The sequence below is a fragment of the Panthera tigris genome, chromosome B3, assembly GCF_018350195.1.
Source record: "Panthera tigris isolate Pti1 chromosome B3, P.tigris_Pti1_mat1.1, whole genome shotgun sequence".
In the NCBI taxonomy this organism is placed as follows: domain Eukaryota; kingdom Metazoa; phylum Chordata; class Mammalia; order Carnivora; family Felidae; genus Panthera; species Panthera tigris.
In genome coordinates this window covers 69,411,619-69,437,643 of record NC_056665.1, presented here as the reverse complement: position 1 = coordinate 69,437,643, position 26,025 = coordinate 69,411,619, and the positions used below count along the sequence as shown (strand labels likewise).

General features: G+C 49.8%; 2 protein-coding genes across 4 annotated transcripts; one reads left to right on the top strand and one right to left on the bottom strand.

The window, feature by feature from the left end:
- The first annotated feature begins 6,302 nt into the window (after positions 1 to 6,302).
- LPCAT4 (lysophosphatidylcholine acyltransferase 4) lies at positions 6,303 to 13,947 on the top strand. Of its 2 annotated transcripts, none has more exons than XM_042989274.1 (14): positions 6,303 to 6,503; positions 7,788 to 7,930; positions 8,266 to 8,486; positions 8,979 to 9,091; positions 9,208 to 9,268; positions 9,569 to 9,612; positions 9,803 to 9,837; positions 10,395 to 10,449; positions 10,586 to 10,668; positions 10,925 to 11,050; positions 11,606 to 11,738; positions 12,868 to 12,966; positions 13,294 to 13,450; positions 13,706 to 13,947. In XM_042989274.1, exons 1-14 carry the CDS (start codon positions 6,390 to 6,392, stop codon positions 13,858 to 13,860), a joined length of 1,539 nt encoding a protein of 512 aa, XP_042845208.1. In that variant the 5' UTR covers positions 6,303 to 6,389; the 3' UTR covers positions 13,861 to 13,947. The 2 variants fall into 2 exon arrangements, with proteins under 2 accessions (XP_042845208.1, XP_007087560.2); XM_007087498.2 differs by having other exon boundaries at positions 9,554 to 9,612.
- Positions 13,948 to 14,918: 971 nt separating this feature from the next.
- Positions 14,919 to 25,980, bottom strand: NUTM1 (NUT midline carcinoma family member 1). Of its 2 annotated transcripts, XM_007087471.3 has the most exons (8): positions 25,878 to 25,980; positions 24,609 to 24,703; positions 22,274 to 22,973; positions 20,209 to 20,337; positions 18,722 to 18,861; positions 17,920 to 18,209; positions 17,534 to 17,650; positions 14,919 to 17,183 (listed from the first exon to the last, which is right to left on the bottom strand). In XM_007087471.3, the coding sequence occupies exons 2-8, from the start codon at positions 24,622 to 24,624 to the stop codon at positions 15,171 to 15,173; spliced, it is 3,405 nt and encodes a 1,134-aa protein (XP_007087533.2). In that variant the 5' UTR covers positions 24,625 to 24,703; positions 25,878 to 25,980; the 3' UTR covers positions 14,919 to 15,170. The 2 variants fall into 2 exon arrangements, with proteins under 2 accessions (XP_007087533.2, XP_015395441.2); XM_015539955.2 differs by lacking the exon at positions 25,878 to 25,980 and having other exon boundaries at positions 24,609 to 24,725.
- Positions 25,981 to 26,025: the final 45 nt, after the last annotated feature.

Genomic DNA, 26,025 nt, shown 5'->3' with positions numbered 1-26,025 from the left:
ATTCTGTGTGTTCTGATTGTGAGCCCAAAAGCGAATTTGTGAAATATGGCATGAAAACGCAGTAAGTGTGACTTTGCATTTAGCCAACAATGACAAAGCCCCAGGCACTGTGTGAGGCCCTGTGGACATGACTAATACCTGAACACATGCTCTGCTTTGCCTCTTTGCACCCCCACGCCTCCCTGCCTCCACACACAGTCCCTAAGCTAGTTCTCTCCCACACTTCATTGCTTGTTCTTGGATCTTTCATCAGAACTTAAATGGAATTTCTGAGAGGAACAGAAAAAGGCAGGAAGCAGAACTCTTTGGTTGCCCCCAGAAAGGAGGAAGGCTCAGGACAAAGAGGGAGGAGGGAATGACTGCAGAGAAACTAAAATTTAGACAGGGGATATGGGAACAGTGGGTGGGCGTGTGTCCCAAGCAAAGGACTTACTGAACAACAGTCCCATAAACTATATTGTGGTGCCAAATTCAAGGCTGTTTATTCTGTGCTGATCTCACTCTGGCAACTCAGATCCCTACCATTATTCCTAAGAAGGATCAGCACAAATCTAATACCCAAGCTGTAAAAGATAGCTCAGACAGTAGTGTTGTCTTTGTAAATACCAAAGACATTCTTTTATTTAGCAGCCTACCATTCTGTGAAGTGCACTGTGAATGCAGATCTCAGAGCAGTCGCTCAGATACAGTGATCAATAGCCATTATTCCAGGCCCCTAGATGTGAGGGACTCACAGAGGAAAAGAGGACATCTGAGATCTGTATCAGCTATTGTGTGAGCTTTTTTTTTTAAATCTGAGACTCTCCAACACCAGAAAATACTTATTAAACTTAGGTGTATTCAGCACTATGGTATGCTCAGGGCCACAGAGATGAAATTGCCTTTTCCCTTTGCTCACACGTGCCCTTATGCAGTAAACTCCCCCCCCCCTTTTTTTTTCTCAGGGAGTCTGGGTGACCCAGTTGGTTTTACCTTCCTACTCTTGGTTTTGGCTCAGGTCATGATCTCGTGGTTCATGAGTCAAATGCCTCACGTCAGGCTCTGCACTGACAGTGTGGAACCTGCTTGGGATTCTTTCTCTCCCTCTCTCTGTCCCTCCCTGGCTCTCAGTCTCTCTCAAGATAAACTTTTAAAAAAAGCAAACAAAACTTTTTTTCTCATCTCAATCTTATCTTGAGTATTTTTGAATATGCTGAAGTTTAACTGTGATTTCCCCCCCCCCCCAATCTCTAATTCCCCCAAGGACATCCTGGGTGAACCTAGAATGAAGGCGTAAAAACTGTGCTATCCCTACCAAGGAGAAGTCTGGTCTCTCGGCTCCCAAAAAAAGAATCTGGCTTGGTATTAAATGAGCTCCTTGCCTATTGAGATTTTATAAAATGGACCAATGGTCCTGACTCAAGAATAAGATGGAATGAAGAAGGTGGAATTCAAGTTCCACAACCATAATAGAGACTGTGCCCAACTCACCTTGTGTGTGTATGCATGCACACATGTGCGCGTCAGTGCATGTGTGTGTGTGTGTGTGTGTGTGTGTGTGTTTCCAGCACCTTGTATGGTGTCTGGTATAAAGGGATTATCAATAAACATTTTTTCATTAAATTGAAAGCAGACATGATGGTTTGTCAGGAAATTCCCTCCTGATTTAAGGCACCTCTGAAACAAATAGAAAAACATCCCAAAAGTATATAGGAAACACACTCCTGATTTTGATTTCTCTACCACATGCACAGACTTCTCCAAAATCTTTATCTCCATCCCTGAGCTCCAAATCCACATTTTTAAAAGCCCACTAGACAATGCCTGGATCTGGATGGTGCCTCCCAATAAATATGTCAACCCCAAATCTTCCTGGTCTCCCAAGCTAGACCAGTGGTTTCCAACCTATGAAACAAGCACCTAACAGATCATGGAGTCAGCAGGGTACCAAGTGCAAGTTAATGATGGGGTCAGCCCCAGCCAGGTGCAGGGCACTAAAAGTGCCTCGAAATCAGTCAGCGTTTCACTATCACAATGCGTCAGCAATTCTGAACAATGCCAGTGATGAAATACTCCTCCAAAAAAAATATCCAATGAATCCAAGTTTTAAACAATTGCTGTGGTTACTTTCGAGTTTTGGTAATATTTATTTAAGCTTCAAGTTGGACATTTTTATTACTTGCCTTTAATAAACATTGTAATCTGCATGGAATTTAACTCAAAGGACTCTCAGTTGTACAATTGCCCCCAGACACAAGCGGATTCAGTAGCTTTTACCCGCCATTTAGAAAGTTTGCCAGACTACTTCAGGCACCCTTCATATCTCCGGCCTCTGTGGTACTCTGTATTTCTACATTTAAACAGATTTGACCTAAACAATGATAGCATAGTGATAGTGTCTCAGTCAGCTGACAAAATACCATGGGTGGCTTGAAAAACAGAAATTTATTTTCTCACAGCTTTGAAGGCTGGAAGTCTGAGATCATGGTCCGTTTACAGTGAGGGCTTTCTTCCTGGCTTGCAGATGTCAGCCTTCTCACTGTGCCCTCACATGTCAGAGAGAAAGACCACAAGTTCTTTGGCATGAAGTCCCCACCCAAGGGTCAAATATGCTAAGTATACTATGCATGAAGTAATTCCAAGGGATTGAGAAATCAACACAAATGCCAAATGTTATCTGCAAGCATATGTATTTGCAAATACCTGCAAATATCTGCAAATGTTATCTGTATTAATAAATAATACAACTCACATTATATATATGTAGCCACATGCCTGGTCCCTAATTAGTTGACTTCGAGTTAATCAAAAGTAGTATCATCCTGGATGGGCCTGACCCAATCAACTGAGCCCTGTAAAAGAGAGTCTGGAAGTTAGGCTCTCTCTGGTGCTGGCAGTAAAAATCAAATTACCATAAATTCTCCAGCCTCAAGGAAATGAATTCTGCCAACAACTGAGGGGGCTTGGAAGCAGATCTTTGCCTAGTCAAGCCACCAGAAGAGAACATGGCCCTTGCAACTCGTTGACTTCACCCTTGTGAGACCCAAAGCAGAGGACCTAGCTAAGGGGACTCAGTAGCTATTCCCATTCATTTGGAAATTCTGACTTCTGACCTGGATAAACTGTGACAACAGAGGCTGTTATAAGCTGCTAATTTTAAGGCAATGTGTTATACAGCAACAGAAAACCAGTAACAGCAGTTTTTTGTACACAGCAGAATCTCTGACTTCAACTGGCTTAATGAGCAAAGAAATTTATTTTCTCATATAACAGGAAGTCCAGAAGTACTTCAGACTTCAATTTGGTTTGTTCAGAGGCTGCATTCTGTCATCAAAGATCCAGATTCTTTGCATCCCACCACTGTGTTACCCTAAGTGATGTTTGATCTTCAGATAGTTGCAAGATGGCTCCAGTAGTCATATAGGTGTCACATTCAGAAACATCCAGAGGATAAAAAAAGAGTGTTAATTTGTAAGGCATTTTCAGAAAGAGTAAGGAAACTTCCCAGAAGCTCCTCAGATTTTCATTCCTGTCTCATTGTCCACAGCCACATGCCCATTCCAAATCAGTCACTGACTGGGTGAAAAGGACTAGGAGAAATGGGGAGAAAAGACTAACATGTCCACTACAACCCTTTAATCAAAGAGTTTACAAAAAAAGGACAGAAGTATGAAATGTCCACAAACACTGAGATTGCTCTGCAATCAGTGATAAGAAATCAGAGACAATGAAGTAATAACATGTCGGAGAGCAGCAAGCAGCAAGAACATTGCAAGAGACATACAAGGTGAACAAAACAAATGATGAGAGAAGAGATATCCACACCAGACCCATTGCCTAAGGGTTTTCCATCAATTCCATAGAATTAGAAATTAGTATCAGGGTGCCTGGGTGGCTCAGTTAGTTGAGTATGTGACTTTGGCTCAGGTCATGATCTCACAGTTCATGGGTTCAAGCCCTGCATCAGGCTCTGTGTTGACAACTCAGAGCCTGGAACCTGCTTCGGATTCTGTGTCTCCCTCTCTCTCTGCCCCTCCCCTGCTCATGCTCTGTCTCTCTCTCTCTCTCTCTCTCAGAAATAAACATTAAAAAAAAAAAAAGAAATTCGTATCAAAACTTTGCACATCACTGATTATATGTACAATTTAATGACATAGTAATTTGCATACAATTATTATTGCTATATAGGTCTGTGTCCCAAGCTTCATAACTCCTCCTGGTATGGTTACAGATAATTTATGATAAAATATTAAAGGCATAAAAAGTAAATTATGTGTAACTATACATTTAATGAATTGCCTGAATTGAAGAACAAGAAATTGCAAAAATATTTTAACTATTCTGGAAAACACAAGATATATAGAAACCTGCTCTCCCTTAAATAGGAGGTAGAAGATATACCTGTATCTTATCATCGCGATGTGGAAATGTTGAGGTGCAGAGCCAACAGCCAAGAATAATTCTTATGGGCACCTGGGTGGCTTAGCCTGTTAAGCATCCAACTCTTGATTTTGGCTCAGGTCATGGTCTCACCATAAAGGGATGAAGCCCCATGTCAGGCTCTGACTCTGCACTGCTTGAGATTTTCTCTCTCCTTCTCCCTCTGCCCCTCCCCCTCCTTCTCTCTCTCTCTCTCTCTCTCTCTCTCTAAAAAAAAAAAAAAAAAAGTAAATTTTTAGACATCTTCATGCACGAAGGTGGCTTTATTAAAGCAGGGGACAGGACTGTGGACTGAAGAGCTGCACTGGGATTGTGAGGGGTTACTGATTATATACTTGGGAGTTGGGGGAGGTAAAGGTAAGGGGAACTTTCCAAAGGGATTTTCACCATGCTGAAGAAGGCTCAGAGCATCCTGGAAGCCTAGCTATTGTCAAGTTAAGGTTGTTTTCCGCTCTAACAAAGCATTAATTTTAAGACAGTAGGGAGTTCCTGGAAGAATGTCTTACTCTCCTTGTCTCAAGTATTTGTCAATGGGGTGCAGGTTAGAAGGAAATTTATCTCCATTTCTTTGCCTTTGTTTCCCCACATCAATCACATTGTACACCTTAAACACTGATGTCAGTGTCATCTCGATAAATCTGAAAACGGTTTTTAAATTTTTTTAATAGGTAAAAGTGAGCTATTCAATCTTAAGAACGTTTAAGAAATAAATCTTGACTAGAATATCCCTTTGTTTCCCTGAGAATGGTGACGCTCTGAAGAATACAGGTAGAAATTAAGTGAGTAAATTATGGGGCAAGGAGAGAAGGGGATCTAGACAGTAGTCTTCTGGCTTTTGCCTGGTCCCCCTTCCAATGAAAGATTAATGGTGTTCAATGACCTGCCACTTGTCCCCATTGCCCTCAGGAAATGGTGACTGACAGGAATGCAGAAGGGAGAAAACAAGCTGAACCCAAGGCTGCTTCTTTCCACAAGCAGGGAGGTCCCCTTTCCCTTTTTATCGTATTACCACTCTTTTTTTGTTACTCGCTGTGGATCTCAAAGTCCACCCCATTTTCTGATCTCACCATTGAGTTTTCTAGGATGATCTGGGGCTTGGGCGTTAAGGGCAGAGAGGCAGAAGGGGGGCAAACGGAGAAAAAGAGACAAGGATGGAAAAAGAAAGCTGCTGCAGGGGTCGTCCAGCCTTCCCGGTTCCTACTGCCCCTCCCCAGCCGGGCCTTGCGGACTCACGGGAAGCACACGGGCCAGCCTTTTAAGAGCTCGCGGGCGTCTGGTGGACACAAGGGGTCCACCCCGCAGAACAGGAGGCCCCGCTTAGCGCAGGCAGGACGCGGGTGCGGAGAGGTGTGAGGCACAACGCAGCCGCCAGAGGGCACGGGCGCCTCAAGTCCTCCAGCGATGGCGTCGCCACCACCAGGCAGGGAAGGTGGTCCGCCAGCGAGCCCGCGGGGAGAGCGGGGCCCCACCCGCCCCCGAGCTGCGGGCCTCGGCGCACCGCACACAGTTCCTCCATTCCTAGCCGCCCGAGGGCCCCGATCCGCGCTCGGAGGGTGACCTCGACTCCCGGGCGGGGTCGGAGGACGCTGTCAGCTCCGCGCCCATCTCGCGATCCCAAGCCCTCTCCGAGCCGGAGGCCTGCGAGGAGGTGGCGGTGGCCCCGTGTTCCGAGAGGAACGCCCGGAGGCCAGGCCGGGGGTCAGCATACCCCAGCATCCGGCCGCCGCGGAACAATGGCCGGAGGGGCTGCGGCGGGCACCGAGGAGCCCGGGCGCCGGGGAGCTGGAAGCCCCGCCCCTCCGCCGGCTCCCTGACAACGCGGGCCGGGCCGCGCCGCCTGCTCCCCGCCCCTCGGCGCCCGGCACCAGGCGGGGCCCCGGTGGGAGCGCTGCAGCCGCAGCTGCTGCTCTGCAGAGCGGGGCCCGGGGTCGGGGCCGGGGAGCCCTCGTTCCCACTTTTCTCCCGCCGCTATGAGCCAGGGAAGTCCGGGGGACTGGGCCCCCCTCGACCCTACCCCGGGACCCCCGACGCCCCCCAACCCCTTCGTGCATGAGTTACATCTCTCCCGCCTCCAGAGGGTTAAGGTAAAGTGTGAGCGGTGGGCGTCGGGAGGACTCGTGGAGGTAGGAAAAGGAGGTTGTTTAAAGCCCAGGAAAAGATGGGGATGGGGATCCAGAAAAGAGGTGGGTGAGAAGCGTGGGGGGCGGGAGTTCGGGGGAGCACACGTGGGGGCGGCAGTGGATGGGCGAGGAGTCCTTGGAGAGGGCGCGGGATGGGGCGATGGATAGCTCGAAGGTGTGGAAGAATGGACAGGGCGAGGACGGAGAACTGCAGAGGACCCGGGGGAAGGGGAGACGGAAGATACTGGGAATGCGGTTTACATCCTGCGGAGGCCGATGAACTAGGATGGAGGTGGCGGCTACGGAAAGCCGGCGGTGGGGGTGGGGGCGTACTGAGTGCTTCTCGGAGGCTCGGAATTAGAGGGAAGAGGTTTCTAGACCCAGAGCCTGCGCCCCTTTGGCCATCCAACACCCCCCCCCCTTTTCCCACTCCCCCCACCCCTGCACTGCAGCACCTCCTGGTGGGGGGTAGGGCGGCTTCGAAAGGGGCAGGCTACAGGAAGTGGAGGGCCGCACCAGCCTAGGGGGAACTGGGGAAGGGTGTGGGAAGGGAGTGTCCAAGGTTTCTGCTGCCCTCACCGCCCCAAGGCTGGCTCCTGGGGCTCGGTTTGTTTACCTGCGCTCTCCCTAGGGCAGCCCAAGGAGTCACCCTGGCTCCTGGCAACCCCTACCCTGCGGAATAGGGCCAAGCTCTTGTTTCCCCCATCCTCCAGCCCTGGGGGAGTGCTGGTGAGTTGCACTAGTCTGGCCTGGGCCTAAAAAGTGGACCTCTGTGTGTTCCAACTCTACACCTCCCAGGGCCAAAGTAGAAAGAACTGTGCACCTGGCTTCTGTTGGACAGAGTAGCTATTTATGGAATGCGACGTGGGGGGGAGGGACTGTCTCCAGCCTACGCTACATCAAGCACTGTGCTGGGCCCTTCCATAGGGGTTATCATTAAATGCTCTTAACAGCCTTACCAAGTGCCAGGTGCATTTTATGACTTTTAGGTAGGGTGGGGACCAACCGAAAGATATAAAACATTTAGGTCCGATCCTATTAATGAGGCCCTTAATCCTATCTGTTACCCTTTTGCCCTTACTGGTGTCTTCATCTCATCTTGGATTCCAGTCCATCTTCTGTTCCCACACCACCTGTCTCCTGATCTGCAGGCGGTGACAGCTCTCTATTCCATCCTTGTGGGAGAAGGGAAGCAGTGGGGAGCGAGTCTCCCCGTCCTGAAGTGGCATTCTCTCCCACCCTTTGCAGTTCTGCCTCCTGGGGGCACTGCTGGCCCCCATCCGAGTGCTTCTAGCCTTTATCGTCCTCTTTCTCCTCTGGCCCTTTGCCTGGCTGCAAGTAGTTGGTCTCACCGAGGAGCAGCTTCAGGAACCAATTACAGGATGGCGGAAGTAAGTGGAGCATCAGCCCCCGGAGACCCTACTTCTCACTTCTCTTCCCTGTTACCCATTCTGCTCCCTCTTTGAGAAGAAAAGGAGGGAGGGTTCTGAAGCTCTGCTACCCATCTTAGGTAGGCAAGATGAGTCAGCCAGGCTCACACCTGGTCCCCAGGACCGCAGCTCTAAGTGAGGCACCCTGATGTGTCCCAGAGGAGGCAGACTTCAGCCCTTGGCAGAGGATAGAGGACAAAAGAAGGGCAGCTGCTTTTCTGGGTGCCCAAGCCTGGGAGAGAGTGAGGGAAGGGACGGAATCACTGCCGCTGCTCATGGCCAGCCTTGCCCCACAGGACCGTGTGCCACAATGGGGTGCTGGGTCTCAGCCGCCTGCTCTTTTTCCTGCTGGGCTTCCTTCGAATTCGAGTTCGGGGCCAGCGGGCCTCTCGCCTTCAAGCCCCCGTCCTTGTTGCCGCTCCCCACTCTACTTTCTTCGACCCCATTGTCCTGCTGCCCTGTGACCTGCCCAAGGTTGTGTCCCGTGCTGAGAACCTTTCTGTGCCTGTCATTGGAGGTGAGAGAGTTTAATAAGAGGGGTAAAGGGGAGAGATGACCACTCTGAGCAAAAAAGGCAAGAATCAGAGATGCTGTGGAAAGAACTGGCCTCCAGGGGGAAGGGAGAAGTTAGAAGGGATACGGACTGATGCTGGCCAATGAGATTCAAATGGACACCTTTTGTGAACCAACCTCTTAGATGCTGAGGGCTGGTGCTTAGAGGGTTGGAGGGATCTCTGATCAGTTCCCTAAGGACAATATACAATAAAAGCCAATGAGATTCAAATGGACACCTTTTGTGAACCAACCTCTTAGATACTGAGGGCTGGTGCTTAGAGGGTTGGAGGGATCTCTGATCAGTTCCCTAAGGACAATATGCAATAAAAGGAGTGTCCCTGTGGCAAAGAGACAACTGAGAAGCATCTCCATACTGTTGAGGGAGTGGAGGGTACAGGTGTAAATGCCCCTGGGAAGGAACCAAATGATTCCTTGTATCCTGTCTGGATCCCAGCCCTTCTTCGCTTCAACCAAGCCATCCTAGTATCCCGGCACGACCCGGCTTCTCGGCGCAGAGTAGTGGAGGAGGTCCGAAGGCGGGCTACCTCAGGAGGCAAGTGGCCCCAGGTGGGTAAGGGTCTGAAGAGCTTCTGGCCTTTTATATACTCCCAAAGAGACTTCTCTCTCCTCTCGCCCCTTCAAGCTACCCCTCCTCATTCTGATCCCTTGTTTTTTTCCCCCAGGTACTATTCTTTCCTGAGGGCACCTGTTCCAACAAGAAGGCTTTGCTTAAATTCAAACCAGGTGAATAAATGATAGTGGGTGATAGGGTGGTAGGAAAAAAGGAGCCCCAGATTTAGAGAGTCTGGACCAACCCAAGAAGTGGAGTGGGATGGCAGGGAAGAGAGGTGGGAGACTTCCTAGCTAACCCTGAAAAGTCTCCAGGAGTCAGAAAGAAACTTATCAATGAAATGGAGCAAGGCCAGGTGTTATTTCAGACCTGTCCCAGACCCCAGCACTTCATGCCTTCTAGCTATCTGAATGAACTAACCTCTGCCTGGGGGGGTGGGGGGTGGAAATGGGATTCAGGAGCCTTCATCGCAGGGGTTCCTGTGCAACCTGTCCTCATCCGATACCCCAACAGTCTGGTGAGTCTGAGTCTAAGAATGGAGGGTGGGGTGCACAAATCCACCCTAAATGGGAATCAGTGAAAACTTCCGAGTGTCATGGTGGGATGTGCATGTGGGGCTGGGGCGGGGCCTCTGCCCAAAGAGAATGGGCCAGCTCCCAGGGAAGAAAAGGAATGCCTTTCTCCCCTCACCTCTGCTTCTCCTGTAGGACACCACCAGCTGGGCATGGAGGGGCCCTGGAGTGTAAGTCTTGGTGTTGGTTCCTGGGGTGAGGGTGGGGAGCAGGGCCCATCAGAGAATTCCTGGCCCGCCTTCCAATCTCCAGACAAGGCCAATGGACCTTCTTCATTCTCAGATTGAGAGAACTCTAGAGAAGGGCGTGCCCATTTCCCTGTTTTGTGCTGATCTCCAGGTATAACCTGGAAGTGCTTTCAGCCATCCCACCTAATCATTCCTGCTGTGATTACAGCTCCTTTTAACTTCCTGTCCTATGTTTCTAAGTGATCTTCTCCATCAGCCATCCCTTCCTGAAAACCAGCAGGTGTGCCTCACCTTTTGTGCAGTCACTCACACCTCTTCCAGCAGCTCTTCCTCAGGCATATGCCTGCTGGCGCTCGCTCTCTCTTTCCCTACCACCTTCTGGCCCTTTCCTCTGTCTCCCTACTGCATATTCATCCATCTGACTATGTGGTTAGGAGTCTGTTTTTATATGAATAGGCAGAACTTTCCCACTCCCCTCCTCAGGGTGGGAAGACCCCTAGTTAGAGATTGGTGAGCATCTGAGGTCTCTCTTCTCTTAGACTTAAAGTCCTCTGGCTCACAGCCTCTCAGCCCTGCAGCATCGTGGACGTGGAGGTATGACATCCCCTACCCCCCCTACTACCACCATGGGTGGGATAGGGGAATGGGCATCGGCCGAAGGGGATGAGAGTGGGAGTGGTCACCCATAGCTTTGAAGTCCTGATGTGTGTGTGTATGTGGTGTGTTTCAGTTCCTCCCTGTGTACCACCCCAGCCCAGAGGAGAGCAGGAACCCCACCCTCTATGCCAACAATGTCCAGAGGGTTATGGCACAGTGAGTTACCACAAAATATTTCCTGGAGCAGATACACAGGGCATAGGAACCACAAGAGGGGTGGAGGGCTGAGGTTCCAAGGCAAAGATAGGGGAGTGGGCAGTGGGATGGACTCTGAACGGTTGATACTTGGGGTGGGGGGCGGTTAAAGGGGCCTGGTCTCCTCTCCCTGTTCAGCAGCCCAGACTCGGTAGTGACCCCTCAGAAGAGTCTTCTTCCTTGCTCCCCCTCCATTCCATCACTCTTCATCCTCTAGGGCCCTGGGCATTCCAGCCACTGAGTGTGAGTTTGTAGGGAGCTTGCCTGTGATCGTGGTGGGCCGGCTGAAGGTAGCACTGGAGCCACAGCTCTGGGAACTGGGAAAGGTGCTTCGGAAGGCTGGGTAAGTGACCTTGAACATAAGAGTATGGTCAGTGTCACTTATAGATAGAAAAAAAAAGAAGAGGGAGAAATGGGAAGAAGGAAGGAAAGTTTTGTTTTGTTTTGTTTTGTTTTTTTTAGTTTATTTATTTATTTTGAGAGTGAGAGAGAGAGAGAAAGAGAGAGAGAATCCCAAGCAGGCTCCACACTCAGCCTGACTCGGGGCTCATTCCCACAACCATGAGATCATGACCTGAGCCAAAATCAAGAATCAGATGCTCAACCAAAAGGGCCACCCAGGCGCCCAAGGAAGGAAAATCTTTTAAAAAATAATAATAAATAAGAGGGAAGGTAGAAGAATTTTTTTTAAGATAATGGAGTAAAAGAATTGGTAAAAAGTAAGGGAAAGATATTTAATAACCCCAGTGAGGAAAGGAGGAATGGCTCTCAAGGGACTGTGAGTGAGAGTACATCTTAGAAAAACACCAAATATGTCTGTGGTGGGAGAGCTGCGGCCAAGGTCGTGTGTCCAGGAAGAAGCTGAGTAAGCTGTTTGCCTTCAACAATTCTGTTGTAGGCTGTCCCCTGGCCATGTGGACGCTGGGGCAGAGCCAGGCCGGAGTCGAATGATCAGCCAGGAGGAGTTTGCCAGGCAGCTACAGCTCTCTGACCCCCAGACGGTGGCTGGAGCCTTTAGCTACTTTCAGCAGGTAAAGGAGCTGGGACACAGAGGCCAGAGCCTGGGCACTGCCCTCCAGGCTGATGTGCTCAGGACTTCAGGACACTATCCAGTTGGCCCCATGGGTGGCCAGTTTGGAATCTGCACTGTTGGATGGCCATCTCCTGAGGTCTGCTGGGGGATTCGTTTTTTATAGAGTATCCAGTGCATTGAGGAACAATGTTTTAATCATTGTGGAAAGGAGCAGTGGAGAACTAATCGGTCAGTGAGGTCCATAAGTTTTTTAAGCCACTTTAGGGATTGGCCAAGATGGAGGACCAGATGACCTTGTGGGGTACCTGTGTGAGTTTCAGGGAAGAGTCATGAAGGTTGGATGGGAAGGTGACCTATGGAGGAGACAACATGGGACAGGTTAGACAGAGACGAGTGGGAGCCTCAGATCTCAGCGATACTTTTTAAAGATAGCCCGTGGCTGCTTAGGGGATTCCTGAACTATCTCAAGAATTTTGGTACTCTGTATATTTCCTGGGACATAACTAGGTTTTCCTGTTGAATTATAATAATCCCAAAAGATTCTTAAGGTTTGCAAACAGCCACCACTGGCCCCAAAGAGCTCTTTTTGGTGCAAACTGTGGCTCTCAACACCCTCTAGAGAGGGACAGAGTGACCCAGGTGTGTTGATTGCTTAGACTGGGGCAGACTTTCCCTGAAAGGAGCTTCTCTGCTTAGTCTCTAGCATAGCTGAATAGCATGGCTCCGCTGGGGCAGCATCCTCCTTGGGGTTTTTTATGCCGGTGGCCCCCTGTCAGTCTGTCAGACCAGTTCTCCAGCATTGGCTGAGTCAGAAGAGAACCAGTTATTCCAGCTTAGCATATGTCAGAAACTTGGTGGTAACTTCAGCATTCCTGAGGGATTCCCTCACGTTCGTAGGAGATTCCCTAGAGGAGAGTTTTGTCACCAGGTGACTTGGGGGTGGCTTGAGCATGACCAAGAGAAATGCTGGGAATCCTGGTGAGTTTAGGGCTTCGGGTTTTGAGGGAAGCAGACAGAAGATCATCATCCCTGTTCCTGCTGAGAAGAGGGAGGAGCCAAAACCCAGGGCAAGAGGGAGGACACAGGGTTGGTCCTCATACTGCCCTGGTTTCTCTTTCACCATCTAGGATGCCAAGGGTTTGGTGGACTTTAGAGATGTGGCCTTGGCACTGGCAGCTCTGGATGGGGGCAGGAGCCTGGAGGAGCTGACTCGCCTGGCCTTTGAGGTATCAGGAAGGTGGAGGGACGTGTGGTGGCCATGCCTACCCCACCCAAAGGCCTGTATGCACTGCTGCTCCCAGTACCTTCTAGATAGTAGGTGCTGGCTATGCACCGCAGTGCCTCCCTGTCTCACCTACAGAGCCCCAGTGCCTCTGTGTCGCAGCCTTGCTGGGAACAGGGCAAGGGCAACAGCTGTGAAGTTTACAGTTCTGCAGAACGGGCCAGGGTGGGGGTGGCAGGGGAGACGGGGGAGCCTGTCAGGCAGACCTGCAGGGCGGTGTGGGGCTATGGCCTGAGGACAGTGCTTGACTTGCTGTCCCTTTCTGTCCCAGCTCTTTGCCGAGGAGCAAGTAGAAGCACCCGACCGCCTGCTGTACCAAGACGGCTTCAGCACCATCCTGCACCTGCTGCTAGGGTCACCCCGCCCTGCTGCTGCGACTTTGCATGCTGAGCTGTGCCAGGGGGGACCCCACCAGGGCCTCTCCCTCTGTGAGTCACTGCCTCCTCTGCCAGGACGGCTCGGGCCATCATCAGCACAGGCTGGGAGAGGGTGCTGGGGATCCTCGTACAAGAGGTGAGGCTGGGAAGGCAGAGAAGACATAAGCTGGGACTTGAGAAGTGAAGCAGAAAGGAGAGGGACAAGACATACCAATTCCCAAAACGAGCTGGCCTCCCTCTTCCTCTCCTTCCTGGATGGTTTTACCTTTCCACCTTTGCCCTTCTCACTCTTTCTTACCCGTTCAGGTCAGTTCCAGGACTTCTCCCTCCACGATCCGCTCCACGGGAAGCTCTTCAGCACCTACCTGCGCCCCTCCCAGAAACCACATGCCTCATCCCCAGGCACCCCCACTGCTCTGGCCAACGGGACTGTGCAAGCTCCCAAGCAGAAGGGCGACTGAGCGCCTCGACCTCCCCAGCTTGCCTCCGGCCTACCCTGTGCCTCAAGCCCATTTGCTCCTGCTTGATTTTTTTGTTATTGTTGTTTTTTTTAATTTGATTTTCATTTTTTTTGTTTGTTTGGTTTTTTTTTTGTAAGAAACTATTTTATATATAAATATAAATATATATCTATATCTATTTAAAAAAAAAAAGTAAGGCCGTTACATTGGTGATAACAGCTGGGAACGAAAGGGATTAATGGTTGTAGGCTGCCCGTTGGAAGATCCCAAAGGTTCCCAGGGTCAGTCCTCTTGGCCACTGCTGAATGAATCCTCACTTCCAGTTGGACTGGACGGAGCTTTTTCCTGCACAGAAATCCTGCAAATCTCACATCCTCCTCTCCTGCTGTCAAACCTTACATATGCACATTTTAACAGGCTTCCTCATGAACCTCTTTTCAGCCTATTCCCTCTTGTTCTGTCCTCATTAGAAATTAAAAAATAGCTGACTACCATTTTACATTTAATAATCCTACTGAGAATGATGCCCCCTCCTGTGGTGGGAGCAGAGAGCTGTGTCAGTAGCAGCCAAGCCTCCACCCTGCAGCTGAGACTAGCCTTAGGAGGGTGTTTTATGCCAGAGGATAAACAGTTAAGTCTCTTCCTTCCAGCCCCTTTTTGAGGCGAGGGAACAATAAGCAACCCCCACGCCCCTTAAAAAGATAGTGTGGAAAATTAATTAGATTCAGAAAATTAGATATCTAACCCAGAGACCTGACAGGTTTAAAAAAAAAAAAAAAAAATCTTTCCATCTTACAGATTTTTAAAGGGAGATGGATAATGATGGCCTGTCCTGGGAAGAACTGCCAGCTTCAAGTCTAGGCTTTTCATGAGTAGGGGGATAAAGTGATCACTGGGACTTCTCACTCCTGGAGCTTGTCAGGGAGCCTAGATAAGGCTGGAGGCGGGAGTGGTATCTAGATCCGGTGAATCTGGAGCCACCTCCACCTCCTTTCTTCTTTTCAGCACCACACCCCATCTAGCAGGGAACACGCAAATACACAAGGACACACTGCAAGCATTTTCCAACAACCGGAAAATCTTTATTCTTTTTCCCCATACAACTCCTTTCAAAGGTACTTCACCTCCCACCAAGGGGACCACCTTCAACCTAGCCAGTGTGGCCTCCCTTCCCACACTCACTACTTTTGCAGAACAACGAAATAACATGGGGTTGAGAACCAGTCTATTGGTACGCAGCCAGGGTGAAATCTACTCGGGCCCCCACCTTCAAGGGATCAGCAGGTGGGATCGTTTGGTCCTGCTGTCCCCTAGTGGCTGCGCCGTCTTTTCTTCCTTCTGCCAGTAACAAAAGTATCACGCCGCCTTTTACGGGGCTGTGAGGCCCGAACCACCTCCAGAGCCAGGGGTTTCTCTCCAGAGACACCAAGATCAGTAGTTGTCTTATAGGGCCTCTTGTCAGCAGGAGCTGAACTTCCACTGAGTGTTCTCTTCCCAGACTTGGTCACAGGATATGGAGGCTGGCCAAGGCCCCTCACCTCAGCGGAGAGGGAGCTGGATGCTCTCTGGACCCCCTGTCCTCCCGTGGAGGGCAGTGGGCCTGAGACAGAGTGAGGACTGAAGGGAGGCCCCCTGGGAGACAGGCTAAGTTTAGAAGCCAAGAGGTAGGCAAATCTGGCAAGTTCCTCATCTTCCCTCTCCTCCTTCTGCTCTTCCTCCTCCTTTCCTTTGGCCCCATCTGTTGAGCTGCATGTTTCACTGACAGGAGAAGCATCTCTCAGAACTAAGGCATCCCTGGCTACCCATCTAGAGAACATGCTTTCAAGGCCCTGGTGAGGAGACATTGATTTGGGAGTCCCATGTGCATAAGAGTCTTGATTCCCTGGTAAGGGAGCAAGGTCTTGGGGCTTGGATACGTCAGTATCCTCCCTGTGCTCTCCTTGGGGGTCATAAGAATTAACATTTGGCAGGCAGGTATCCTGAATGACCCCTAGATGGAGGCCACAGGCATCTCCAATATCTAGTATGTCGACCTGTTCTATGGTTTCCAACAGAGGAGAGAGGGAATTGCCACTGCTCCCCGCCTCTAGGCTGACCTCAGGGAAGGAGGAGATCCCCTGGGTCCCCAGCATAAAGATATTGCCTTGACATGCAGGCTGAAGGGTTTCTTTGGGAGCCCCCAGTGTGGGGGTGCTGATACTACTCTCCAGCATTGAGGGGCAGCCTTTAGCCCACAACTCACTGGGATCCCCTGTAGCCTCAGGGCTCTGTTCTCTATTTCCTTTAGACCCCAAGGATGGGCTCTTGGCCCTCAGAGGTCTGGGCGGGCTGCTATAGTTTCTCTTGTGCACAGCTGCTGTACCGTCTGTGCCTCCATGGGGAACTGCAGTGCTCCCCCCTTCCCCAGGTGCTGTGGTTTCTCCAGGACCCAGAGAAATGTTGCCTCTGGAGCCCAGTGCCTGGCAGTCACCCTGATGCTCAGTGACACATTCCCTGGAAGTGGAGTTCACATGGAAGTTCTCTATAACCTCCTCAATCTCTAAGGGCAGCTCCAAGCCCACAGCATCCAGCTCACTGCTCAGCCAAAGTCCTGGACTGAGAGAGGCTCTGTCCCCATCCCCGTCCCCAGTTTCTTTAGGGGAAGGGCTCTGATCATAACTCTGAACTACAGGAGGACCTTTGTCGTCTCCCCACTCTGTCATTTCCTGGGACTCTGCTAACAGCTCCTCCCCTTGAGGAAGCGCTCCGAGCCCCTCTAGCTGCTGTCCCGTCTGCAACCCCACAACCCGCTTTTCTAACCCCTGTCCTTGCAGAAGGGCCAGCCCTGCAAATCCGACATCCAAACTGGGAACCATCTCCAGCAGGGGGCCTTCCTGCCAACAAAGGGGCGGAGTCTCTGAAGTGCTGTCCGATACCAGGGAGTGCCCAGGAGACCTAGCACCTCCCAGGTGGCCATCCTGATGTGGGCATATTTGATCTGTCACCTTCCCAGACCCTCTCCTCTCCATATTTAGGGACCCTCGAAATCCCTGCGCAGCTGTAAGTTCTGGCTGCAGGTCCCAGCTGCTGGGAGATGGCAGAGCATTCCCATCTCTGCGCATCCCCCTCCGGCCATCCGGAGCCCGTTTTCCTGGGAAAACAGCCTTTCCAAGGCAAACGGTGCTGTCCCCCGCCACCCGAGGCCCAGCTGAGGGCCGAAGCCGCCCACCTCCATCTTCGTCCTCATCAGAAACGGAAGGACTGGAGTCCGATTGAGCTCCGCTACAACCCGGAGATGCCTCTGCAGCCTCCTCTTCCAAGGCCAGGAGTCGCTTCTGGACCAGCTGGAAGCAGAATGGACAAGCATTGTTCTGTAAATGGTTGTGAGAAGGAGTAGCTGAGGGGGTGGTGAAGAGATGGTACTTAGGGCAGGGAATGGAAACAGGTGGCATAAGTCACAGTATCAAAAACAGATACCGTCGCTCTTTTCTCCCTTCTCGGGCCTTCCTTCCATGCTTTGACCCCTTATGCTCGCTCCCCTTCTCCTATGTTTCCACAATCCCTTGCCTACTTGTTCTGCACCCAAACCTCAATCCTGAAGCTGTCTCCAGAAGCCATACCATCCAAGACCGTGTAGAGTTCGATAAAATTATACAAGCTTTTTATTCTGTTATTCCCTACCTCCCAGGTTTACCTGGGCAAGACTGAGCCCCTCTTCTTGCTCTAGTTCCTCAATTAAGGCCAATGGATCCCTCTGCTGCTCTGGGGACAGCAGATCTGCCAGAAATTGAGGATGAATGACGGCCTCCACCTGGAGAACAGAAGGAAAAGTGATCTGAGTCCTTGACAGAAAGTAACCTGTGAACCAAGAAGCTCTGGAGAAGAAGCCATGTCTCCACCCCTCCTCCCCTGGGGTTGTTATTAACCGCGACCACCACCAGCTATGCACATTCACAACCTAGGAAGACAGTAGGAAGACAGCCTAGCTCCTAACTGCCTCGGGCAAAACCCTAGGTCTTTGGTGCCCTGGTGTTTCCACCCCAGGATCTGTTAGAAACCAGACACCCAGGTCCGACCCACCTTGGAGACAAAGACCTCCTGAGAACAAAGCTCCTCGATGTAGCCTAGGAGGCCTGGATCTAGATACATCCCTTCCTCCTCCTGCTGCTGCTCTTCTTCCTCTTCTTGTTTTCCATCTGACCCCCCGCTGGCCAAGTGACTCCCCACCAGCCCTTCCATGATGTCAGCATACTCTTTCACAGCTTCTGGTGGGATTTCCTTGGGTACCTCAGGAAGCGGAGGCCTCTGGGTTTTGCGCTGCCGCCGACGGGGGGCCCGGGCCTTGGAAGCCACCTTTTTGGGAATGTACGCTAAGGGAAGAGACGGAAAGGAGGAACACAAGGTGGCACAGAGACTGTGGCTTCTGCCTCCCGACCTTGTGTTTGTAAAGGGCAGCAACCTGGGTACACTGAAATGGTTACAGGCTAGATGAGGCCTGAAACGGTACCAGCCCAAGGGAGAAGACTGTGGAGCTAGAAGGTCTAAGAGGATCACTGTATGAGGCATCTGGAAACCTCTGAAATTCCAAGAAGTCCTCTCATCCAGCCCCCATTTCTTAGGCAGATGAAGTATTATGTGCCTCATTTATGGACAGTCTCAATTAGAGACTAGTTGGTCTCCTTGGCCAAGATCAAAGTTTGGGACAAAGGGAAACGGAGAACCCAGCCTCCTATGTATGTCCTGTTTGGAACATCAATGGCACTCCCTGGAGAGAAAGTGACAGAAGCAAGGGCAATGCCTTCCCTAGTCCATGACTGGCTCTGTGTACACCTCCCTTTGAGCCTTTGGCCCAAGGCTCCTATTTGGAATTGGGTAGCCTTACCTGGCTGCTGGCTAGCCTCAGGGGCCAAGAGCCCTGGAGGATCAAGTTTCAGAGAGGCTGCCGGAGGCAGGCCCTGGGACCCGTTCATCAGCTGCATGTTCTGAATCTGCATCTCCTCCTCGGCCTCAAACTCCATGAACCTGCAGAGGGTGAGGAAGGCCTGGAAAGTTCTCAGAAGGTCAGACACTGGGAGGGGGTTGCTCACAGATGGCCAGATAACAATTCTGGAGAAACATCACAAGGTCTCCACAAAGTCCCTTATGTGCAATCATCACTTAGGAAGCTTGTTAAGAAAATGAATGGTCTAGGGGCGCCTAGGTGGCTCGGTCGGTTAAGCGTCCAACTTCAGCTCAGGTCATGATCTCACAGTCCGTGAGTTCGAGCCCCAAGTCGGGCTCTGTGCTGACAGGGCTCTGTGCGGACCCTGGAGCCTGTTTCGGATTCTGTGTCTCCCTCTCTCTCTGCCCCTCCCCTGTTCATGCTCTCTCTCTGTCTCAAAAATAAATAAATGTTAAAAAAAATTAAGTAAAAAATAAATACATACATAAATAAATAAATAAAAAGAAAATGAATGGTCTAGAACTTGTAAAGCTTCTCCAGAACAGAACCATGGCTTTCACTTCTATTTCATACCCTATCTCACCCAGCATCGTGGAGGGTATACAGCAGCAATTAATTCAGGCTTGTTGAAGCCAGTCAGGCCTCTGCCAAAGCCTAGCAGGACCCCACCAGCCAGCCCATAGGGCCTGGGGTTGCAATTTAAGGCAGTTCCTACCAGGAGGCAGTACTGAGATCCGAGTCCTCAGCCTTGCAGTGGGACCCTACAAGAGTAATTCTGGGAGATACAGGTCCAGAAAATTTGGGGGTTGGAAATGGAAGCTAAGCTTTGGAGGAAAGAGTTCATCTTCCTTAAGAGTTACTTCTTTAACCAAGGAGATTATCATGGAAAAATGGGGAATATGAGCCAGGAGACAACTCTGGGCACCCAGGACCCTCCTCTGACCAACCTATGCAAGCACCAGGCCCTCCCTGGGATAACAGGGTAAATGATTTCTGTGATAAGTCCTTCACAGATATATACTCTTTCCAGAGGAGGCATGGTCTCAAAGTCTGCATCAATAGCCACTTGCCTGGTCAGTGAGATAGGAAAGAACCTGCCTAGTAGGGCTTACCTCCCCATTGCTAGGTCCCTTTAGCAAGGAATTTTTACACCCATTGGGTTCCAACCCCATTCTAAGAACTTCAGTATCAAGGACCTATATAATTCAGAATCTGGAGGAGGGAGAGCTTCCAAGGGACAGGAAAACTCAAGAGTCAAGGTGGTGGAAGCAGTGAGAATCCAGGAGACCCCATTCTAGTCCACACTCCTCCTAGCACCCCTTTGAATAATAATTCCCCCCACACCCAGACTCACGATGTTCAGACCTGACCCCATCCCTCAGCTGAAAACAGTGCCCCTCAGGAGAATGAGGGGTGGTCAGACTCACTTTTCTGCCATCTCATAGAAGATCATCCGGTCAAAGTTGCTGGTATGCTCCCACTCCTGCACAGCCCTTGGCAGTCCCTCCTCCAGGGTCATCGTGGGCTTCAGCCGAGCCAGAGAGCGAAGCACAGGGCTAAAACCCCCACTGGGTCAGTCATGGTCTACAGTGCATGCCCCACTCATCCACCTGTTCTGACAGACACCTCAACACATACCCCCTTGTCCCCTCAGCAGATGTAACTTGCCCCCCATTCCTTGTCACATCCCAACTTCCAGTTAGACTTCCAGACCCCCAACTTTCCATCCATCCTCTACCACACTGGACTTCCCACTGAAATGTTCAAATCGCATGCAAAATCAGATGATTGGCTCTGCTCCCCACCTTTTGAAATCAGCCACCTTTAATTCCCACAGTGCTGTCCTCAACTAAACATTAGGAAGAAAGCACTCATGTTATTAAATTAATGGATTTGTTATAAAGTAGGCAGGCTTACCCCTGCCTGAAGGCTCTTGCTTTTGGAGAAAGGCACTACCTAACCCAAATGAATCTCTAATTAAAGGTTGTGTGGTGTTTTTATTTGTTGGTTTTTAAGTGCTTTTTGCCTCCAGGACACCCTTCACAGTCAGTCAAATATCAATACTCTTTAAGCTCTTTATGATTCATTTTTGCCTTTCTGACTTGCCAGAGTGCTCAAGCACTGTGCCTAGAATCACCTGGTGAAGCTTGTTATAATTATGGATTCCAGCGCCCCAGGATCTAGGGACTAGATTCCTGGGTGACTGTTGCAGAGGGTCTGAACTGCATTGTGGAGGAGACCCTGCCCAGAGCCCCTGAGCATGGAGAGCAGGAAGAGGCCAGGAGTTAGAAATCCAGCCTGCCAGGCTCCAAGAGAACTCAGAGCCGTCTGGAGAAAGCAGGGAGCTGGTAAGCTGATCTACACCAAGGACTTGGGGGAAGGCTCTTGATTTATTCACTCCAGAGTCAGGGTGGAAAGGGAGATTCCTTTAGGTGTTCAATGATGGCGAGAACAATGTACCTGTATTTTAAGTCCAGTAAAATGTGGTATGTGTTACATAGTGGTTTACACAAGATGTTGAGAGTGCAGTACAGTTAGGAGCAGCTGTGGGTCTGGGTGGGAAGAAGAGAAAATTCCCCAGATGGCTGGCTAATGACTCTGCTTGATAAACACAACAGACAGCCTATGACACCTGGGGTCCTTGGCTAAGCGTCCCCTCACGTAAACATTCTGGCCTTTTGTGAATTCTTTTCCTCTACTAGACTGCCTTTTTTTTTATAACAATAGTAATGACAACAGCAGCTACCACTTAATGAAGCATTCTCTGTGCCCGGCACACTGCTAGGTACTTCACAGATATGAATTCATCTTCTCAGCAACCTTTTGAAGTAGGTATAATCATCCCCTTTCTAGGTGAGAAAACTGAGGGCAAAGATAGCAAACGTTGGGCCCAGGATCACCAATCTAGCAAGCGGTGGAGCCTAGGCCACTGGTCACTAGGCAAGCTCTACCAACTCCCTAGTTCAACTTGAACTGTGGCTAAAATAGGGACTAGTGGGGGTGGGGGTGGCACACACAAGGTCCTTTGCCAGGCCCCACATCATGCTCCACTCCTCCAGGAAGGCTCAGGGCCCAGCACTCATCCTGCTGGTTTGGACGGCCCAACTCGATGTCGGGTGGTAATAAAACAGAATGGAGGCCCCTGTACTTAGTGTCAGAGACCTCAGCTCCACCCATGGCTCCTCGCTCTATGACAGGGAACCTCTGAGCTCCAGTCTTCTCATCTATAAATGAGGACCACATAAAAATGCCTGCCTCAACCCACAGGTTGTGAGGATCACTTCAGAGAAGACACCTGAAAGCTTGTTATACTCTGGAAAGCGCATAAAGAGGTGTATCATCATCCTCCTTATGCTTTTTCATTCTCACAGCATCTCTAGCACCCTCATGACCTGCCCTCAAGCATTCCCGAATAGCCTAACCTCTCGCCCACCCCAAAGTCCTCCCTGTTGAAAAGCGCTAGGATAATCCATGTCAGATCTCCCCACTTACATAAGAAAGCAGGAAAGGGCTTCTGCATCAGGACTTTGAGATAAATGCCTCCGAGCCAAGACTTTGTAGCGCTGCCAACGTCGGAAGTTCTCATACACACCCTTGGAGGTACAGGAGAGGTCACCCAGTGAAGGCTTGGATTGGGTGGACAAAGGACCTCCTTCTCCAGTTGCCCCATGTGGCCCTGGCCAAGCCTTTTCCGGGGACACAATGGGGGCCAGTTGGGCAGCTGGTGGTGGAGCCCGAGCAGGAAGGCCCGGGAGACCCTCCTGGCTGACCCCAACGGCCTTAGTGGGCAGAAGAGTCTTCATGTTAGTGGCTGTCATGAATCGCGGGGGAGGACCCTCAGGGGCCCCGCAGGGACTGCCTGAAGCAATCCAGTTGAGGGCTGGCTGAGTAAGGATAAAGTTCTGAGTCTGAGAGGACTCAGCCGGCCCCACTTCTGTCTTGACTTTGACAATGACTCCAGCCCCAGTGGGGCCAGGGCCCCCGTCCCCTGTCACCAACAACGGGCTGGGGAGAGCAGAGAGCAGCAGAGGGTTGTCTGGAGAGAATGCTGAAGGCATGGGAGGCTGTGGAGGCAGCTCCCAGGGTGGCTGGTCTGATGGGCCAGAAGCAGGTGGGGGAAAGGGAAGTGCAGTGAAAGGAGACAGGGTGGCACCAGGTGTCAAGGTTATATCCGGTCCTGGCAATGGAGATGCTGTTGAGACAAAGAAAAAGAGGGAATGGAGTAGGAGAAAGGGAGGTCAGAAGTAGGTCATCAGAGCTTCATTTAGTCCCTGAACCATCAGAGGACTGATTCTCAACAGGTGAGAGAGGGGCTATGGTGGGGAACTCGCATAGTCTGCAAATGTCCCCCAAGTGATTTTGATTTGAGAATTCTCGCACCATAAGAGGTGCAATGACCCTTGGGTCCATAACTCATATTCCATAACATGTGCCACCCAGCATACATCTCTTATTCTCACCCACTCCAAACACATTCAAACCACCTGAGCCCTGCTCCCAGCTACTCTGTGGTCCCTGCCACCGCTCACAGAAGCACTGTTTCCAGAAAAGGGTGTGTGGATTAGATGTCTCGTTTCCAGAAATCTTGTTATGTAACAGCTAGGAATGACTAGAGATAAGGGCCAGGAAATGGGTGAGGGGAGGGCTGTGCAAGAAGAGAGGTTCCCAGAGTAGCTGCTGCACATGCTAAAATTTGGTGATGTAGACTATCCGCGGTCCTGCTTGGAACTCCTAATAGCAGACATTTAGGGTCCACTAGGGACAAGGCACAGATGATGAAGTCGGAAACACAGTACCTGCTGATGAGAAGCTATGTGGAGTCTAGTCAAAGGGACCAAGGAAAATACATACAATATGTACTTAATTAATCAGGACATGTGTTTCTTAGGATTTTTCGTTATAATAATAGAAGATCATTTTCCTGATTTCACACGACTCTCCTCCCCCTCTAATAAATAGTTTCCAGTGGCAAATTAACGGCACTCAGCTTCCGCTTCCTGACCATGAAGGAGACATGGAATATGAGCAAACCCCTCATCTCAACTACACAGCAGAAGGCCAGGAGTCTTCCATCAAGTGTGGACAGTGAAATGTGTCTGAAGGCCTGAGTTCCACAAAACATAGAAAAACTGAGAGCAACTCAGGGAAGCCCCAGCTCTCATTCTGGTTGGAGTTACCCACCTCCCCTGGCCCCGGGAAATCAAGGAAAACTGCTTCCCTGAACTGGAAGAGAGGCCACCTCTCGGGCAAAAAGGAGTCATAAGGCTCTGAGCAGAGGCACTTATATAGTACCTTCCAGTCTGGCTTTGGGGAGAACATTTCTTTACAGACGAGGCAACAGATAACCCAGCAGAACAGTTTTCCAGCTAAGGTCTCCCTCCATTCACCTCACTCAATAAGATGGGGAGTGGCTCCAGCCTGGTTCTCTCAGGGCAAAATTCTAGAGCAGGCTCCAATCGCATGAAGAAGACACAGGAATTTGGACCTTCCCCTTGAGCCCTCTCTGAGCTATTCGCACCACACATAACCTGGCCACACAAACACATGTTGAAGGCGGTCCCTGTTCCAGAGAAATGAGTTGCTAACTTTCCGCTGAGGGGCTCTGATTTATTTACCTCCCAGGAAGCTCTCTTCATCCCCTAAGCCTGGTGTTAACAGCACAATCTCCTTCCCCAGCCTCCCCAAGACGGATGACTTTGCTGGGGTCTAGTGCTCTCACATCCCTCTAGGTGAACCCCAAAAGCTGGTCCCCAGGTAAAACGTCAAATTTGAATCCCCGAGGATGTGGGCAGGTAGCCAGGACCTTCCCCACCACTTTCAGACTTACCTCCATCTGAAGCCATCCTCTCAGGTTTGGGCTCCAACTGTGGCTCTGTGGAAGCCTCCAGAATGGCCAGTCAGGTCCAGGACCCAGAGAGCAACCTGGCCCCAGCAGATACACAGGGATCCAAGGAAGGGAAGACAAAGATCAGATCAAAACAGAACTAGAATCTAGGACTCGAGGCATTCTGCAATGGGGGAGGGGAGAGGAGCTGGAGTAGAGGTACAGAGAGATTCCAACGGGCTCTAGTAAGTAGGCGGTAACCAGGAATTCCCTCCAAACCAAAGTACCACAACACAATTTTTGAGTATCTTTTTAGGGCAATTTGTAAATTCTGATTCCCAATACTACAAGTTTTACATCTCGGTTACCTGTACATTTCTTCACCAATATATATAGTTTTGTGCCCTTCAATCCCATCCAGTTCTGTAACTGACTTCCTATTAATAGCAGGTTGTGGCATACGCTTGACTTAATTCAATGTTGGCTATATTTTTAAAACCAAATTCAGAGCATTATAGTCGGTGTACTTAAGGATCAAAGAAACAGAATGTTTGAAATCAGGGTGTCTCAGAAAATCCGAGTTTGATCGGCTATATGCATATCATTTCCTTAAAAAGCTGTCCTGCAGTTCCCTAACAGTCCAGTACCATCAGGTCTGCAGCACAGAAGGTTCAGCCTTACCCTTGGCTGAAAAGCACCACCCTATCAGAAACTGCCATTCAGCCTAAAATTCCAAAAGCAAAAAGTCCTTCTTTTTGTTATTTTGTTTAAATTTTTGTTAATTTTAATTTTTGAAATGGGTAATACATCCGCATGTTTCAAAAGTCAAATTATGCCAAATGTAATATACAGCAAGTCTCCTTCTCTCCCCTTTCCTCTGGAACTGAGTTCTTTCTCTCTCTTTCTCTGTTTCTTCTCTTTCTTTCTCTTTCTTTCTTTCTTTTGTTTTTAGAAGCAAGTTCTTTATCTCAGAGGAAACCAATAGTATGCTTCTTGTGAAATTTTGCATTTTATGCAACTACAATTAAATACAAACTATATTCTTAAAAAAAAGAAGAAAGCCTTCAGGTTTTTCTCGATTATAAAATTAACCTATGTTCCAATGTCTTTGACATTATAAGTAATACTGCAATGATCATCTTTGTAATGATATCTGGGTTCCACTATCATTTTTTAAAAACCAGGTTCCTATGAATACAACTTCTGTGTTCTTTTAAAAATTCGAAATAACCCTATGAGGTGCATCTTATTATGCTATTATTAGCTACTCACCACTATTAGAAAGAGCGTTGAATTTGTGGTAGAGACCTGAGTTTAAATCTTGGTTTGACCACTAAAATCTACTTCACCAGTTTCATAAAATAACTTCACGCTCTCTTCGCTGTACATAATATCGAATACCCGTCATGCACTCTTTACC

Coding starts and splice junctions, on each gene's coding strand:
- LPCAT4 (XM_007087498.2), top strand. CDS start 6,390: ATGAGCCAGGGAAGTCCGGGGGACTGGGCCCCCCTCGACCCTACCCCG. Junction 9,269..9,553: donor TTTGCTTAAATTCAAACCAG/GTGAATAAATGA, acceptor AATGGGATTCAG/GAGCCTTCATCGCAGGGGTT. Junction 9,613..9,802: donor TCCGATACCCCAACAGTCTG/GTGAGTCTGAGT, acceptor CTTCTCCTGTAG/GACACCACCAGCTGGGCATG.
- NUTM1 (XM_007087471.3), bottom strand. Junction 20,338..22,273: donor GCCCTTTCCTGCTTTCTTAT/GTAAGTGGGGAG, acceptor TGGGGGTTTTAG/CCCTGTGCTTCGCTCTCTGG. Junction 17,651..17,919: donor AGGAGGTCTTTGTCTCCAAG/GTGGGTCGGACC, acceptor TCTGTTCTCCAG/GTGGAGGCCGTCATTCATCC.